Raw genomic sequence first — 15,789 nt, 5'->3', positions numbered from 1 at the left:
AATTGGCAAAAGTTAAAGTGTATTTTTTTGAGTGTTCCAGGATCGCTCAATTAATTGGCCGATGCGAGAAGATGCGAGCAGCACACCTCAGATGATGGTGACTCCACCCACTGTCAGATTTTGACATTATGGAGCGAATTTAGTGCCATTGATGATTTACAAAACGTTTGGTACTACTCCTCTGCCTCGGCAGCCAATGTTGCGGACCATCAGCTGTCAGCCTTTCATCAGATGTATTTACTGTAACCTGTGTTGAGCACTAGGCATCCATATAGCGTCCCCATACGTGGGGTTCCTATATGTGTATTTTCTGTGGGGTTAATACTAACAGCCCACGTTTTCCCTTAGCAGAGCCTGCTCTGCATCTCTGTCAAGTTAATGTGACTACTCAGAGACTTCGATTTGGCGAACCTATCGGTTGTTCCATATAAAATACGCTACCGAGTAGATACCTCCTTAGGGGGTGGCTTCCGCAGCGTTCCTAGTTCTGCCCAGATGGGTTCGCTTCCCAGTTTGGCTAATTAACTACCGTAGGTTAAGGAACAAGTAGTGACCAGCCTTCTGCATTAAGCCAGGTTCAGCCTCTTCAGATCTAGAGACGGAAGGTTTACGCAGGCAATGGAAGGGGCAGCTCCCGTTGCGCTTTGGTAGGGATTTTTCAAATATGTCTATCACTGAATATCTCTGTTACGTATGTAACCCTCATTCCTTGAAGGATGGGAACAGAGACGTCACGTCCCGCTGCCAGGCCCTGCTGTACCATTGCTGATGTCGGCCGGGCACAGAATGCATGGCTTTCTCAGCAAAAATAGCTGATATGGTATTGTGCCTGCCGCTCGTTTTATACCAAGGCGGTGTGTGTGTGTGTGTGGGGGGGGGGCAGCAGATGCAAATACCTGCATGACAAGTTCATTGGCGTTTTCAAGTTTCTCGAAGTTGATTGGTCCTGTGAAGCACATTCCCAATACATGGGTCACTATTTGACGTCTCTGTTACCTTCCTTCAGGGAACGAGGGTTACATATGTAACCGAGACGTTGTTCACACTTGACTTCTTCATTGTGATCTAGTTTTTGTTAAATACATGATGACACACTGTAAAAAAGATTTGTTGGTTTACTCATAACTTATAAAAGTTATGTTAATTTAACTAAAAAATTGTTGTGTCAACTAATATTTTCTAAATTGAATTAACGCAAAATTTTAAGGAAACCAGGTAACTTACTTTCTTAAGTTGAACCAATTGTACAGTGCAGTATAATATGTAATGTGCTGCACTCCATTTGAGGTTGTATTTACCTAAGGCCTACTATGGACCTGATGATTTTTCTGATTTTTCTAAACCCTATATGCATAAAACCATATTTCAAAGCAAATACTTCACACTTGGCACATGGGTTATCTGTATAGAAATCTGAGTTTTTGTGAGAGCTCAGACCATGAGTAAGACATAATGTCAACATATAGACAGTGTCCAATAAAGAAATTCCTGCTTGCTCTTTGTCAACAAAACGGCAGATTAAAATTTGCTAAAGAACCTGAAAAAAGCTTGATGAGTATTGGGATCACAATCTTTGGTCATTTGAGACCAAAATAAATGTGTTCAATTTAGATGGGAGTGTGATGATCAGTAAAATGGAGTGTGAGGATATGAGGATGTAGGAGTGCAAAATGTGTTGGGGAGATTACAGATCATGAATACCTGTGGGTATACCAAGATGACTGCGGTATCCAGAGGCCCTAAAGAACGCTGCATGCTAAAATCCACAAGTTTCTGAAGAAGAATAAAGTGAAACTATGATCTAGACAATTATGTCGCCTGACTTGAATCTTATTAAAGATAAATAAGGCATTTTTTTTAAAAAGGTAGGGCAACATAAAATAAATTATACAAAAGAGAATTGCACAACATTTCTCTAGAAATCTGTGCAACACTGATATCCTCCATGCCTAGGAAGATTAAGTCTGTCATTTAAAACAAAAGTGAAAATACATTGAGGGAAAAATGCTGATTTTGTATGTTTAGCCCACTGACAATGTGATCTGTCTATAACTTTAATGGTAAGTTGAAAAATCAAAATAAGTATTTCACCCCTTCACAAAACATGTCTTGGTAGGTGGCAAAACCCTTTTTGGCAATCACAGAGATCAAAAGTTTCTTGTAGTTGGCCACCAGGTTTGCACACATCTCACGAGGGATTTTGTCCCACTCCTCTTTGCAGATTCTCTCCAAGTCATTAAGGTTTTAAGGCTGACACTTGGCAAATCAAACCTTTAGCTCCCTCCACAGACTGTCTGGGATTAAGGTCTACAGACTGACTAGGACACTCCAGAGGTCTCATTTATAAAGAGTTTTGATTTGATTGTGCGTCTGAGATGATGTATGAAATTTCGTAATTCGTTTGGTGCAGGTTTTTGGAAATAAAAGGCATTCTTAAGCTCAAAAAGGATTTGAACTTTGACAGGCCCTCTTTTATATGTCAATGACATTAATTGAGCATAGTTTAAAGGCGTTTTAAACTGCTCAGCTGCACACAAGTTCAAGATCACGTGCTATTTGTAGATTTCACATCTGAAATAAAGGGGTACATGTGTTTTCTGTGCGTACGTTCGTTTTTTCAATCACAAGCAAGAAATTATCATGAGATCAAATTTAGGATTGTTTCTATGACGCATTTTATAAATAAAGTCCCAGGACCTTAATGCTGCTACTTCTTGAGCCACTTCTTTGTTGCCTTGGCTGTGTGTTTTGGGTCACTGTCATGCTGCTTGACGATGGTCTTTTGAGATCCTTGGACAGCTTTTTGGTCTTGGCCATAGTGGAGTCTGATTTTTTTGTTGTTATTCTGTCTTTCACTGTTCAAATAAACTTACAATTTAAATGTTAGACTGAACATTTCTTTGTCAGTGGGCAAGAATCCACAGGGATCAAATAATTTCCCGCTCACTGTACTAAAGCAAAAATGCTTGAGTAAAAGTCTGATATTGCTAGGTCAGCATTAGGCCAGAGGATAACCTTATAGAGCCATATCACATGGCTATGAGAGCGATATTGCATTTATGTAACAATTTGACATCACATGTGTGTAAAAAAATTAAATACAACAATGTAATGTTTTTAAAAGCCTCTTTTTTGCAGAACTCCTTCTTTCTGCAACGGATTTGAAGCCCAGGATAACAGGTAACCCTTTTAGCCTTTTGTTTTAAATGTTATATAACTGATTCCCAATAGACTGTTTTATCGGACCGACGCACGTTGTTGCAGTTATCCGTCTGTACGGAACATAGCCTCCCGTGTCTGTTTGGTCTGGCTAGTGGCTAAACTGAACTTTGGAACAAATACCTCATTGAAAAAAGTAATGTTATGGTTTCCTAAAGGGTAAGACGAGATGGCATTCATGCATCACCACTATGTGAAGGGAGGTTCGGCAGCCGATCTGTAGTTAAGATTATATAAATTATATAGAACAAATTTTTTCACAGTGACATAAGCTCAGTGTAGTTTTTGATACACTTTAGCTATATGATTTGAACTAAGGTAATGTACTTTTTATTTATTTTGCTTGTTATCAGAAATAAACTACTCTAAAAGGACTTTGTTGTTATTGATGCTTTGTGAAAGTTTAACTGCAAGTTACATTTGTTCCACGAACGCTGTTTGTTTATTTTGTTATTGCTGAAACCGTCTGGCACAAGCTTGACAACAAAGAGGATAAGGACTCTTTATTACTAAAAATGTGTGCTTATATAACACTATATATATATAGGATATGTGTTAAAAACAAATTGGTACAACCTTTGTGTCAGGATCCTGTCAGAATCGTGTCTTGTTTTAGTTCATTTTGACCAGCCGTGCGTCCGTCTGTCATGTTTATATTTTTGAGTTCTTGTCATTATTTGCCCCCTTGAGGGTATTAATGTTTTAATAAACGTCTTTAAGTTAGGAGCTGTCTGCGCTTGGATTCCATCCTCCACCACACCAGAATCTTTGTAGTCATACAAATACACTATAGTTATAGTCAATATTTGAAGTGGATCAAAAAAGTTCATCAAAGTTGTCCTAAGAACAGATATTGTTCAAACTTTTCAAACAACTTTTATAAAAGGTTTTGATCCAATTAAAATTTTGACTAGTGTAGTTGGTCAAAGCCAATGCACTAAAATGACACACTGCCAGTTATACAGCCTAAAGAAAAGCAAAAAGTTTGAGGTTTTGGCATATTTTCCAACATACTTTCATTTCTAAAGTTCACTTTAGCTGTTATTGAACTTTCTTATTTGTTTACTTGGAGTTGCTAGTTGTTGTACTAGTTTTACCATGGTTTTACCATGGAACCGCACATCAGATAACTATGTTTACTGATACTTTATGATGACATCACTCTGTGTTTCTGAACCATATGTTGTGACATAAAACAAACACATCATGTGCCTAAAATCACTGTTTTATTACTGTTTTAATAAGTATATTTGAACTGTGATTGCTTTAAATATGGTGCCCATTAAACTACCATCTGTAGTGAAAGATCTGCCCATTGATGCCACTGGTGTCCTTGTTTGAAGCCAGCAAGATTTCTTCCTTTGGAAATTTGTGTTTAAGGGATATAACCAAAATTGCAATTCTGTCATCATTTAGTTGATCCAAACCTGTATAAATTTTTCTTCTGCTTAAAACAAATATAGATATTTAGAAAAATGTTTTTAACCAAGCCAATCTGGGGCACCATTAACTTCCATAGTAAGAAAAAACAATACTATGGAAGTAAATAGTGCCCAATTTAGTTTGATTGAAAACATTTTTCAAAATAAGAAATGTATAGAGAATTGGAATGACTTAAGAGTGAGTAAACGATGACAGAATTTTATTTATTTTTATTGAACTACCAAAAATACCAAAAGTTTGAGCGTGTTTTTAGATATCTATCTTGAAAAAAAGCCATGCCGAAAAATGTACTATTAATAACTTTGATGTTTGAGAGAGGCGGAAAGATGGTATCACAGCATCAACATCAGCAGTACTCAGGTTTGCATTCAGACATTAAAAAGTGTTATCTACTGTAGCCGTCCCTCTGAGAAAACATAACGTCATCGAAGCAATTTTATCAGCATAAAAATGTTGATGTGCAGGTTTACTATAAAACGTTTTCCTCAGAAGTTCATAAGAATGCAGAATGAATGTTGTTCTGTGCCCACTTCTGCTTCCCTCCCCCATCACGGACAGGTATTTAACATAAGCCAACAGAGCGGTCCGATTCAGGATGTTTTAAAGTCACGCTTAAACAAGTTGCTTGTGTGCCTTACTTTCCATCTCCACTCAAAAACTTAATTATGCCTGCTACACCAAGAACCCTCAGCGTTTATGGGGGAGCCGGTGGCCGAGGAACGCTCATCTCCACCTTTTCTTCTCCAAGAGGTTTCAACCCGGTTGATACTGTGGATGTGACCGCTGATGAGAAAGCCACCATGCAGAATCTGAATAATCGTCTAGCTTCATATCTTACAACAGTGAAGTTGCTAGAGACGGCCAATTCTGTGCTGGAGAAAAAGATCAGGGAGTGGTATGAGAGTCACACACACTCCACGTCTGACCACTCTCACTACCTGGCTACCATTGAAGACCTGAAGGAACAGGTAAGTTTAGACTGGGGTGAGAAGCTCAGACATGAGCCTCAGAAAAAGTGACATAACTTCTGGGATCAACGTTTAGCCATGGCATTAGTGAACTGATCTCATTTGTGAAACTGGACAAAACTTTCTGTAAAGATGTTATGCTTAATGAGCCTTAAACATTTAGGGGTGTTTCTCGGACAGGGATTAGCTTAAGCCAGGACTAGGCCTTAGTTTAATTAATAAATATAACTAGTTTTAACAAACATTAACAAAAACATTACTTGTGTGCATTTTGAGGCTAAACAAAGAGCACTGATGTATTTAAAGATATATCAGTGCAACTTGTTTTCAGTCTGGACAGCTCTTACATTTATTTTAGTCTAGGACTAGTTTACTCCCTGTATGGGAAACTTTGGCTCTTCTAAGTTTACTGTGGATTCTCTAGTGTCTATTTCAATCCATATTTATTTGTATAATGCTATTTTACAGCAAAATATTTGAACTTCAGGTCAGCCATAGTTGTATTACTGTACCTTTCAAGGTCACTTACTGTGTGCATGTTAAGAAAGAAAATAACTTTTTGTCCACATTCAGTGGCAATAATTTTTTTACAGACAGCCCCCCAATTTTTTTTAAAAATAATAATAATAATCTACAGTAGATGCCAGACTGTTCTTTTCTTCTCTTTTAATCTTTTATTGTTACGTTGGTTTTGTCTCCATTGAATCTTGCATATATAAACATATACATTTGTTCTTGACAGTTTAATGTAGTTTCCAAAGATAATGCCAAGGTCATCTTGGCAATCGACAATGCCAGGCTAGCAGCTGAAGACTTCAAAATGAAGTGAGAAATATATTTTCTTTCGAATATCCAGTTTAAGTGTTTAGCATTTAAAAGCAAATCATTAATTGTTTCCTGCCTTATAAATCTAAAACAGTCTACCCAAAACAAAAATCTTGTTATCATTAATTTACTCTCAAAATAATTTGTAGCAGAATTTAAAATCTGCACTGTCAAAAAACTTTCTCTAAACATTCTACTTTATAACACTTTAAAAAAAGTCAGTAAATGACATCAGATGTTTCATTGTTTTTACATCAGGTATGAGTATGAACTGCTCATGAGAAAAGCTATTGAAGCTGATGTTGAAGGTCTGAAAAAGGTTCTGGATAATTTGACCTTGGAGCGATCAGATTTGGAGTTAAAATATGAAGGTCACAAGGAGGACCTTGCTTTTCTGGAGAAAAAACATGATGAGGTATGAGATATGACACTCATTTCATATTTATTAAGTCTTTTTTTTTTGGTGATTTACTACATAAACCAATGTACACAATGTAAAGAACATTCTGTGTAAATATAACCTTAACCCTGGAGAACCCAGGGTGAAATATGCCCAATGTTAATTCTGCTAAGAGAAGGGTTATTGGGTTCTCTAAGGTTAATAGCTTTAATATTAACCATGTATTGAAATTAAGGTAAAATCAATGACCAAATTTAAATTTTGATGCTCCAAATCTCGTAGGTTCCACTCTTGATTTCACAGACAGATTCACATGCAATCCATCTGTTAAAATACATTTTCTGACTTTTCATGTTTGTAGGATTTGGCTTCTGTAAGGAACAATGGTGGTAAGTTGGATGTTGTAGTGGATGCAGCGCCCTCTATGGACCTGAAAAAGGCCATAACAGGCAACCCTGAAGACTTAAATGCCGCGGCTAAGGAATATATAACAGACCTGGAGGCTTGGTATCAAAATAGGGTAGGCCTACCTCTTAAAACTACACCCACCATTGTGCTTAAACACAATAAATGTATTTCATAAGTCATGTGATACCAAGTATTTTATTTACTATTCTGTGTTTAGTATAAATTATAGCAAGGTTTTGTACATGTGAATTTGTGTAAAGACACAGAATAATCTCAAATCATAATCTAGCATTTCATATGTTATAATGGTTTTATTTATATTAACTGCAGGGCAACAAACCGCAAAATGAAGAGATCACACATAGCGATGAGCTCCAGAACAACATAAAACTTATTAGAGAAATGCAGAACGAATACCGAAAACTAGAGATTGATCTGCAGTTCCAACAAAAAATGGTGAATATAAGTGCACAGAAACAATCCCTACAGTCACCCTCACTCATATGTGTTCATTACATTCCATCTCTGTGGCAACATGTCTATGTAGAAAGTTTTTTTAACATGAGCTCCAGAAAGTTGTGTTATTGTGGCCTTACCCCCTTCACCAACCAGTTCTGCCAGCTTCTTGGAGCAGTCCAGGGAAATGTGCTGTGATTTAGAAAAACATGTTTCTTAAAGCAGAAGATGAGGTCCAAAAGGGTTTTATACACTATGTAGCCTAAAGTACCAAATAACAATCACTGCTTGTAAGATCAGATGAAAACACGTTTTGTAAGAAGAGTGATTAAAATTATGATCCAATAGCGATAGAAAAGCAGCAAACAAGTGGCTAGAATACACTTTCAATTTATGAAGTTCCAGTCCTTGTTTCTGATTGGTCAATAGCTGTGTTTTATTTATAATAAAATACAGCTATGACCACTGCACAGTTACGCAGCACCCTTAGCAATGTAAACATGCGATACAATTTGTTGCTGTCCCCTGTCAGACAGGGACAATTTTTTCAGCAAAAGAAAGGCTTTAACTGGTTTCACTTCGGCATTGATACATATCTTTTGCTTTAATAATTGCCATTTTATAAAAGCAATAAGGTTGCTTTTAAGGGTGTTGTTAGGCACAACATGAAACCGAGCCCTTCAGCTTCAGGTTGTTTTAACCCAACTGCTGGGTTATCAACCTTGTTGAAACAACCCAGCAGTTGGGTCATTTTTTTAACCCAGTAGTGTGTTCTGTCCAATAGTGACCCATCCCTGGGTTAAAAACAACCTAGCATTTATTAGAGTCAAATGTTTTCAGAGTTTATGCATTATAAATAGTCGTAATAAACCATGACCATTTCTTATCCACAGAGGATAGTTGATGAGGGTACGCTGGAGGAAAGAAATGCCCAATACTGGTCCCAGTTAACTAATTTTCAGGTCCATGTTACCAGCCTGGAAGACAAGTTGAGTTTTTTCCGTTCTAAAATTGCCACAAACAAGCAAGAGTATGAAACGCTGCTGGACATCAAGACCCGACTGGAGCAAGAGATCGCAGAATACGAGAAAATACAGGATCAGGTTTCTGGAGAGGAAATGTGAGGCTTGGGGACTTTTTATTTTCTTTGATATTTTGTGATGTAGTCTCTTCTTGAAGTTGTTAATGCAGTAATGTTGAATGCAGTATGATTTATTTTAATAATCTTTTACTGACAGTAGCTTTTTTTTCCTCTCTTTCATTTGAAACGATTCTGTCTTCACAGTGACAAACACGGTAAGTAACTTCTTTAATAACCTACGCTGTTTCTTGGAATAATTAAAGATTATTTTTGTACAGTGGGGTATAAAATAACCTGATCTAATTCCTTTAGACACAGTGACTGAACCTACTCTGGATGCAAGTGCTGTTGAAAATGGTAAAATGGCTGAACTTACTGTGAATGCAAGTGCTGTTGACAACAACAAGAAAGCTGAACCTACTCTGGATGCAAGTGCTGTTGAAAATGGTAAAATGACTGAACTTACTGTGAATGCAAGTGCTGTTGACAACAACAAGAAAGCTGAACCTACTGTGGATGCGAGTGTTGTTGAGAACGGTATGAAGGCTAAACCTACTGATGATACAAGTGCTGTGAAAAGCAGTGAGAAGGTGGATGACAAAGAGAAAAACAACAAATCTGGCTAAAATCATCACTTACATATCAGACCAACTCTGTTTAAAAATTGTGTTTTTTACAATTAAGATAATATACTGAGATTTAGCTGGCATACTACACCAGAAATTATAATGTGAATGGGAATATATGGGTTTAGAAAAATTTTTAGCAAATTTAGCTTTTGAGATTTAAACACTTAGTTCTGTTGTGGGACTTAACTGGCACCTTGTAAACACCTCATAATTGAATACCATATATCTCGCAAGTGACAAAAATGTAACATGTAACCAAAATAAAGTTTATTACTTATAGCCTATATATATCTAGTTAACCTCAACAGTGGAATTACAGCTATTGCTTGCTTGGAAAATGCTTTGACATCGTCTTAAAACAATACATTTATTTAACACAAAACAAACCAGAAGTTGTGTTGTGTCATCATTGATTTTATTTGTAACAGAAGTGCATCAGAAGGCCTGAAGACTCATGTGACAGCTGTAGATGGACAGCAGAGTCTGATGGGTTTAGAAGTTTAATCTTCAGAAGTTGAAACCACTTTACCATCAACAATGTTTTCCACAATTGTCTTGACAATGACAGAGGTGCTGGAAGTTTTGCTAGTTGTTGTGCTGCTGCTGCAAACGAAAAGACAGAAAATATAAATACCAGGAATTCCTTGTGTGTTTGATCTCAAATTTAAGTCTTAAGATGTAGGATATGATTATTATCCAGTAAATTTACAATAACGTGTAAAATGGCCTACCCAGTCTCACAAAGTTTCGTGATATAGTCATGTATTTTTTTTTTTTTTTCGTGCTATTATCGCAAATTTTCGAGTCTTTTCGTGATCGTATAACGAACTCCTGTTTTCGTGTGATTATCACGTATTGGTTGCTCAACTGCTTTTTCCTATTTTTAAACCATTGTCGCTTCGGTTTAAGGTTAGATTCGGTGCTTGCATTAGAATGTCACTTTATACATTGGTTTATACTATTTTTTCAGATTTATTTTTTTATATGTCGCCTGGCGTTAGGGTTAGAGTTGGGTTTGGGTAGGGATGTCATTTTATGTAAATCGAACCCTAAACCGAAGTGACAATGGTAAGAAAATAGGACAAAACAGTTGAGCAACCAATACGCGACAATCACACGAAAACTGGAATTCGTTATACGATCACGAAAAAACACGACTATGTGACGACTATGTGACTATATAACGAAATTTCGTGAGACTGGGCTGAAAATGGCACTAAACACTCTAAAAAATAAAGATGATACACAGTGCCATAGAAGAGCCATTTTGGCTTTATGGTTAAATAAGGAAACATTTAAGAGCCAACAAATCTTTTGGCTACATAAAAGGTTATTTAGATATAAGAACGTAAGAAAGAACATTTAATGAATGGTTCTTTGGGAAACCAAAAATGGTTCTTCAATGGCACTTTTCCAACACCTCCACTATACCTGCTTGCTTCGCCATCCAGCAGTCTTCTGTACTCTGCAATCTCCTGCTCCAGTCGGGCCTTGATGTCCAGCAGCATGTTGTACTCCTGCGACTGTCTGTCTATGTCAACTTTGAGACGAGAAATCTGTTCCTCCAAACTTGCTACTTGACCTTGCATGCCATTCAGTTTTGCGGAGTACCGGGCATTAGTGTCCGCAAGGGTTGCCTCGAGTGATTTTTTCTGTTAAATGAATGACAGAGGGAATTTTCATTTAACTAAATAAAGAAAACACCTTAAACCAGTATTTGATGGTTTGCTGGTCTCCCAGTCTGGTGTGGTCTGCTTTAGAAGTCAAGCCTAAATCAGCTAAGAAAAACTAATACGTACCCTATTGAGTTCAGCCTCCAGCTCCATCTCCAGGCCTTGAAGAGTGCGTCTGAGCTCAGTGCTTTCTGTCTTGGTTGCTTGTATAGTTTCTGTACTCGCTGCAACTTCCTTAATGAGCGTCTCTGACTGGAGATAAACAGCATTCAGAGTTTAGTGAAGTGGCACTTAAGCTGTATTTAAGCACATCTTTTAATGTATCTTTTAATATCTAAATGAGGCATTTGTATGAAGAGGTCTTCGGAAATGTAAACACTATTGCATGTTTAAAACATTGCTCTCTGTTTGTCCAACCAATGGAAGCCATTTTTGGTGCCACTTTTGGCACATACATTACACACGTCACCTTTAAAAACAAAGCTACCATCATATACCCCAAGAAAAATGAGATTAACCAATTGCACCAATGATAAATCAGGGTGGTGTAGAAATGAAGTCGATTTATTTGCTCTGTGGTACCTTAGTTTGGAACCAGGCTTCGAGGTCACGCTTGTTTTTGGCAGCGACAGCCTCGTACTGCTCACGGATCTCAGCCATCACACGACTCAGATCTTCCTGAGGAGCTGCATCCACCTCCACATTCACCGAACCGCTCATTTGATTGCGCATGGATGCCAGTTCCTAAAAAATGAGGGAGAAATTTAATACGTCCCCTGAGGCAGACTGTTGACATTTATATTGCTGCAATTTACAGCTCCCATTTTATTGCCTCATCAAGAAAGATGTCTTTTCATGACTCAGACAAGATGAAAGAAAAAGCGTGCTGTTAAAAATTGAAGAGCAAACCGCTCCCAAGATTGATTTCTGCTCACCTCTTCATGGTTCTTCTTGAGGAAGATGAGTTCCTCTTTCAGGCCCTCAATCTGCATCTCCAGGTCAGACCTTGCCAATGTTAGCTCATCCAGGAGCCTCTTCAGTCCAGCGATATCTGCTTCCACAGACTGACGCATGGACAACTCGTTCTCATACCTGTATGGATACAATAGAGGATTTAACTAATGATTTTTAAAAATGGTCAGAAAATGACCCCAAGCTGTCACTGGGACCATCTAAAAAGGTTTAATATAGTATATATATAAAGGTACAGATACAGTATGCATATATATACTTATACAAGTGTAATATGAACTCTAGGTGCACAGGTGTACTTTATCGACCAGAGACAGTAGACAATTCTGGATCAGATCTGCACCGGATCCGTGCCAAGGTCAGCAGCTCCGGTGTGGATCCGGTGCAGATCCGGCCTTGAATCGCCTGCTGTAGAGACCATTTGTGACCTTTTTTGACAGTGGGATGAGAGGGCAGTTTATTGTTGTGTACAATTCCAGTAAGTGGTGCGAAATGGTGTTAATAAAGATTTGGACTTACTTGGTTCTAAAGTCATCAGCTGCCAATTTTGCATTATCAACGGCCAGGTAAACTCCTCCATTCGCACAGGTGGCAGTCAGGATCTGTCAGATTGAGACAAGAGAGCTTTCAAATATTGTTTTGTTGCTTATGCATAAAGCGTTTTAGCTTTTCATATATTTTAGAAATGCAGTCAAGAAGAAATCTGCAATGTATGTGCAAATATGATCTAATGCATCAGACTATCACATGCATGTGGATTTTTGTGTGTGCTACATGCAAGATTGTTTATTGCTTTGCAGAAAACTCAGTGAGGATACGACCACACCCATACACTCACAATAGCCCTGCAGCTACTGCGTAAACAGTCAGTGTTGCTGCATGTAAGAGCTGTGTTACGAAAAAGTACCTTATCCTGCAATTGCTTGATTGTCTCATAGTATGCAGAGTAATCTCTTGCTTGAGGTGAAGTTTTGTTCTCCAGAAACTGTCTGATCTTCAGCTCAAACTCAGCATTGGCCTTCTCCAGAGAGCGTACCTTCTCCAGGTACGAGCTCAGACGGTCATTAAGGTTCTGCATGGTTGCTTTCTCGTTGAAGCCACCGGAATCGGCATCATCTCCTCCGAAGCCCCCACCGAAGCCTGCTCCCCCACCAAAACCAGAGCCTGCCCCACCACCAAAACTGTAGCCTGCTCCCCCACCAAAACCAGAACGTGCTCCACCACCAAAACCGTAGCCTCCTCCGCCACCAGATGAAAAGGTGCTTGACGCAGTGGAGATTCGAACCCCGGACCCCCCTGCACCTCCATACACACTGCCTGCACGCATACCTCCACCGCCCCCACCAATTAAAGAGGTGCGGGTCATTCCACCTAAACCCCGTATGGACCCTCCACTTTGGGAAATCCCCAAAGCACGGCTGTTGTAGGAGCTCATTGCTGGTTTGGAGAACAAATAATGTGGTGCACAGATGAAAACGATTGGATATTTATATGTTGCGGTGGTGAGGGAAGGGGTGGGAGTGTGGGTGGAGGTGGGAGGTAAGGGAACTCAAAACCTCTCTCTACACCCAATGTATGCCTGTAGGCAGAAGATCTGGCAGGTGAAAATGCACTTACGCCTGGAATGAGCTCTCAGAGCCCATAGCCTGAAGATATGTTCAAAAGACGAGCAACAGCAAGACTGCTGATTCAAGTCTGCACAATAAATCTGACACATAGTTCTCAAACAGCCATCTGATTATTTTGACTTGTAGGGATACACACCCATGCATATCTGCCAGTGTAGCATATCATGCTATTGCCATACAGTCTATTTTATAGGCTTTATAACATGAATATTGACAGACTGACCTTTGCCATCTAACAAGGTTTCCAAGACAGCAAAGAGCTGGATGTGATCAACATTTATAAACAACAAACCAATACCACAAGGTGAAATGGGTTCTTGCACGTGGAGTTCTGCCAGCTTTCCCTTAACAGACCTCTCTTTGTTTTTCATACATGCAGAGGGAAAAAACAGAAAGGAAAAGTGAGAAACATTTTCCAAAGTGAACTTGTAAATTGCTCAAGAGCTCTCTGGAGAAGATCCAGCATGGTGCTGCCTGCCTTGCGTAATAATCTCTGAAAAGTGCTCCGACTGTGACTCCGCTCCAAAAGATTTTACTTTTATCTATGTGTAAGAAACCGACTTTTGATGAATGCTGAATCTTTGCTATGGAAAGCTGGATCATGCAGTGCAACTGATTCATTCAAGTAATTGATGCTTTATTGGGAAGCCAGTAAGTCTGGACTTTTAAAGGTTGCTGCATGGAAAGGAAGCCTACGTCGGTCATTGATTGCTGCTTTTTAATACAATGCAAGTTTTGTCACATTTACACAAAGGTTATTGTACCTTAGCAAAATTGCAGTTACGCAATTGAATGAAAACAATGGTTCACAGATACGATAATATGTCATCTAGTCAAACATTGAAGGAGTTTAGGTACAGTCTTAGAGAAAGATGGACATTTAGGCACGTTGCCCAAATGTCACAAGATTAATTATGGGATTGAGAGTTTCATGCCCATAAACCAGTTTATACCTGCTTTACGAAGGCCTTAAAAAACTTTTTAAGGAAGATAGCATTTTGACCTAAAAAGGACAAATGTAATGTCTGAGCTTTGAGGGGCATGCTATGATGTCTTTGAAGATTGAGACCAAAGGTAACTGTTTGGTTCTGAAAGTGCAACGCTTTCATTTGATTTGTTAAGCTGAAGCATTGAAATTGTATGTGTTTTTATGGTACAGTAAAGCATGCCAATAAAATGGAATATGATTCAGTATAAAGCTTTGTACAACAAGTACTAATATCTAATAATAATTTTGTTGTTACTGTATTGCCTTAACCTTAGTCAGGCTTTTATTTACACAGCAGGGTTTACTACTATTTTTAACCATTTATATCCCGATTATAACATATGGGGTGCAGAAATTCAATAATATTTTTTTCTTTTAAATTTTATTCACCCTGTGTCTTCATAACAGGACCCTTAAGATCTTTCTTCTGAATGCATGTATAGCTGAAGTGTGAAATGCTCAGCGAACCCAGAATATCTTCTCACTGGGTGTGGCAGAGTACTACATGTGCACAATGTGTTTTGATTTGTGAACTGCGTGCCCACAGTCTTTCATTAACCATCTGTTGCAAAAAAATACTTGCAAGTAAATGCTTGTGTTCACTATTATAATGCTCAAGTTCAGTGGTGTAGTTGTGCATGAAGAATACTCTTCCATTTTTATACCCCATCTTTATAAAGTGTCCCAGGTGTTATGAACAGTGACATGTAAGACTAGTCTTGCATGTAGTTTACTCCGAAATGGGACAGTATAGTCACTTAACTTTGGCTGCTTGACTTCTCAATATCATTGTGAAATTAATATTATTAATGAATATTTAGAATTTAGAAATGGGTATACTCCATGCCATCTAATAAAGAGAAGTGGGGGTACTCCGTATACCTGCATATACCCTACACCAGCTTTTCCCAATCCTAGTCCCCAAGGCCCCCCTCCCAGAAAGTTTTAGATGTCGCCTTATTTAACACATATGATTTATCAGCTAGGTGGTTTAGGGATATAAATGTACACTACGTATTTTAAAAATGAACGTCATCTGCCTGTAAGGGTCTATGGAGCAAAAAGTCTAGTGTGACCCTTAAAAACTTTATCTACTGAC

General features: G+C 38.3%; 2 protein-coding genes across 4 annotated transcripts; one reads left to right on the top strand and one right to left on the bottom strand.

Moving 5' to 3' along the window:
* The first annotated feature begins 5,005 nt into the window (after nucleotides 1-5,005).
* Nucleotides 5,006-9,680, top strand: LOC129427812 (keratin, type I cytoskeletal 19). The gene is made up of 6 exons (XM_055184572.2): nucleotides 5,006-5,630; nucleotides 6,373-6,455; nucleotides 6,714-6,870; nucleotides 7,217-7,375; nucleotides 7,594-7,719; nucleotides 8,613-9,680. The coding sequence occupies exons 1-6, from the start codon at nucleotides 5,328-5,330 to the stop codon at nucleotides 8,841-8,843; spliced, it is 1,059 nt and encodes a 352-aa protein (XP_055040547.2). The 5' UTR covers nucleotides 5,006-5,327; the 3' UTR covers nucleotides 8,844-9,680.
* Nucleotides 9,681-9,822: 142 nt separating this feature from the next.
* Nucleotides 9,823-13,537, bottom strand: krt15 (keratin 15). 3 transcript variants are annotated; one of them, XM_055184571.2, is made up of 8 exons: nucleotides 13,287-13,537; nucleotides 12,982-13,238; nucleotides 12,594-12,676; nucleotides 12,038-12,194; nucleotides 11,685-11,846; nucleotides 11,229-11,354; nucleotides 10,861-11,081; nucleotides 9,823-10,032 (listed from the first exon to the last, which is right to left on the bottom strand). In XM_055184571.2, the coding sequence occupies exons 1-8, from the start codon at nucleotides 13,507-13,509 to the stop codon at nucleotides 9,930-9,932; spliced, it is 1,332 nt and encodes a 443-aa protein (XP_055040546.2). In that variant the 5' UTR covers nucleotides 13,510-13,537; the 3' UTR covers nucleotides 9,823-9,929. The 3 variants fall into 3 exon arrangements, with proteins under 3 accessions (XP_055040546.2, XP_055040544.2, XP_055040545.2); XM_055184569.2 differs by having other exon boundaries at nucleotides 12,982-13,537; XM_055184570.2 differs by having other exon boundaries at nucleotides 9,823-10,029; nucleotides 12,982-13,537.
* Between the last annotated feature and the right edge of the window lie 2,252 nt (nucleotides 13,538-15,789).

This window comes from Misgurnus anguillicaudatus, chromosome 14 (assembly GCF_027580225.2).
Source record: "Misgurnus anguillicaudatus chromosome 14, ASM2758022v2, whole genome shotgun sequence".
Taxonomy (NCBI): domain Eukaryota; kingdom Metazoa; phylum Chordata; class Actinopteri; order Cypriniformes; family Cobitidae; genus Misgurnus; species Misgurnus anguillicaudatus.
The sequence above is the reverse complement of the archived record's forward strand: the minus strand, read 5'-3'. Positions and strand labels throughout refer to the sequence as shown.

Bases quoted from the DNA above. Each gene is read 5' to 3' on its own strand.
- LOC129427812 (XM_055184572.2), top strand. From the start codon at position 5,328: ATGCCTGCTACACCAAGAACCCTCAGCGTTTATGGGGGAGCCGGTGGC. The intron at 6,456-6,713 runs GTGAGAAATATA...TTTTTACATCAG, and splicing joins GCTGAAGACTTCAAAATGAA to GTATGAGTATGAACTGCTCA. The intron at 7,720-8,612 runs GTGAATATAAGT...TCTTATCCACAG, and splicing joins TGCAGTTCCAACAAAAAATG to AGGATAGTTGATGAGGGTAC.
- krt15 (XM_055184569.2), bottom strand. From the start codon at position 13,509: ATGAGCTCCTACAACAGCCGTGCTTTGGGGATTTCCCAAAGTGGAGGG. The intron at 11,847-12,037 runs GTGAGCAGAAAT...CTCATTTTTTAG, and splicing joins TCAAGAAGAACCATGAAGAG to GAACTGGCATCCATGCGCAA. The intron at 11,355-11,684 runs GTACCACAGAGC...GTTTATCTCCAG, and splicing joins AAGCCTGGTTCCAAACTAAG to TCAGAGACGCTCATTAAGGA.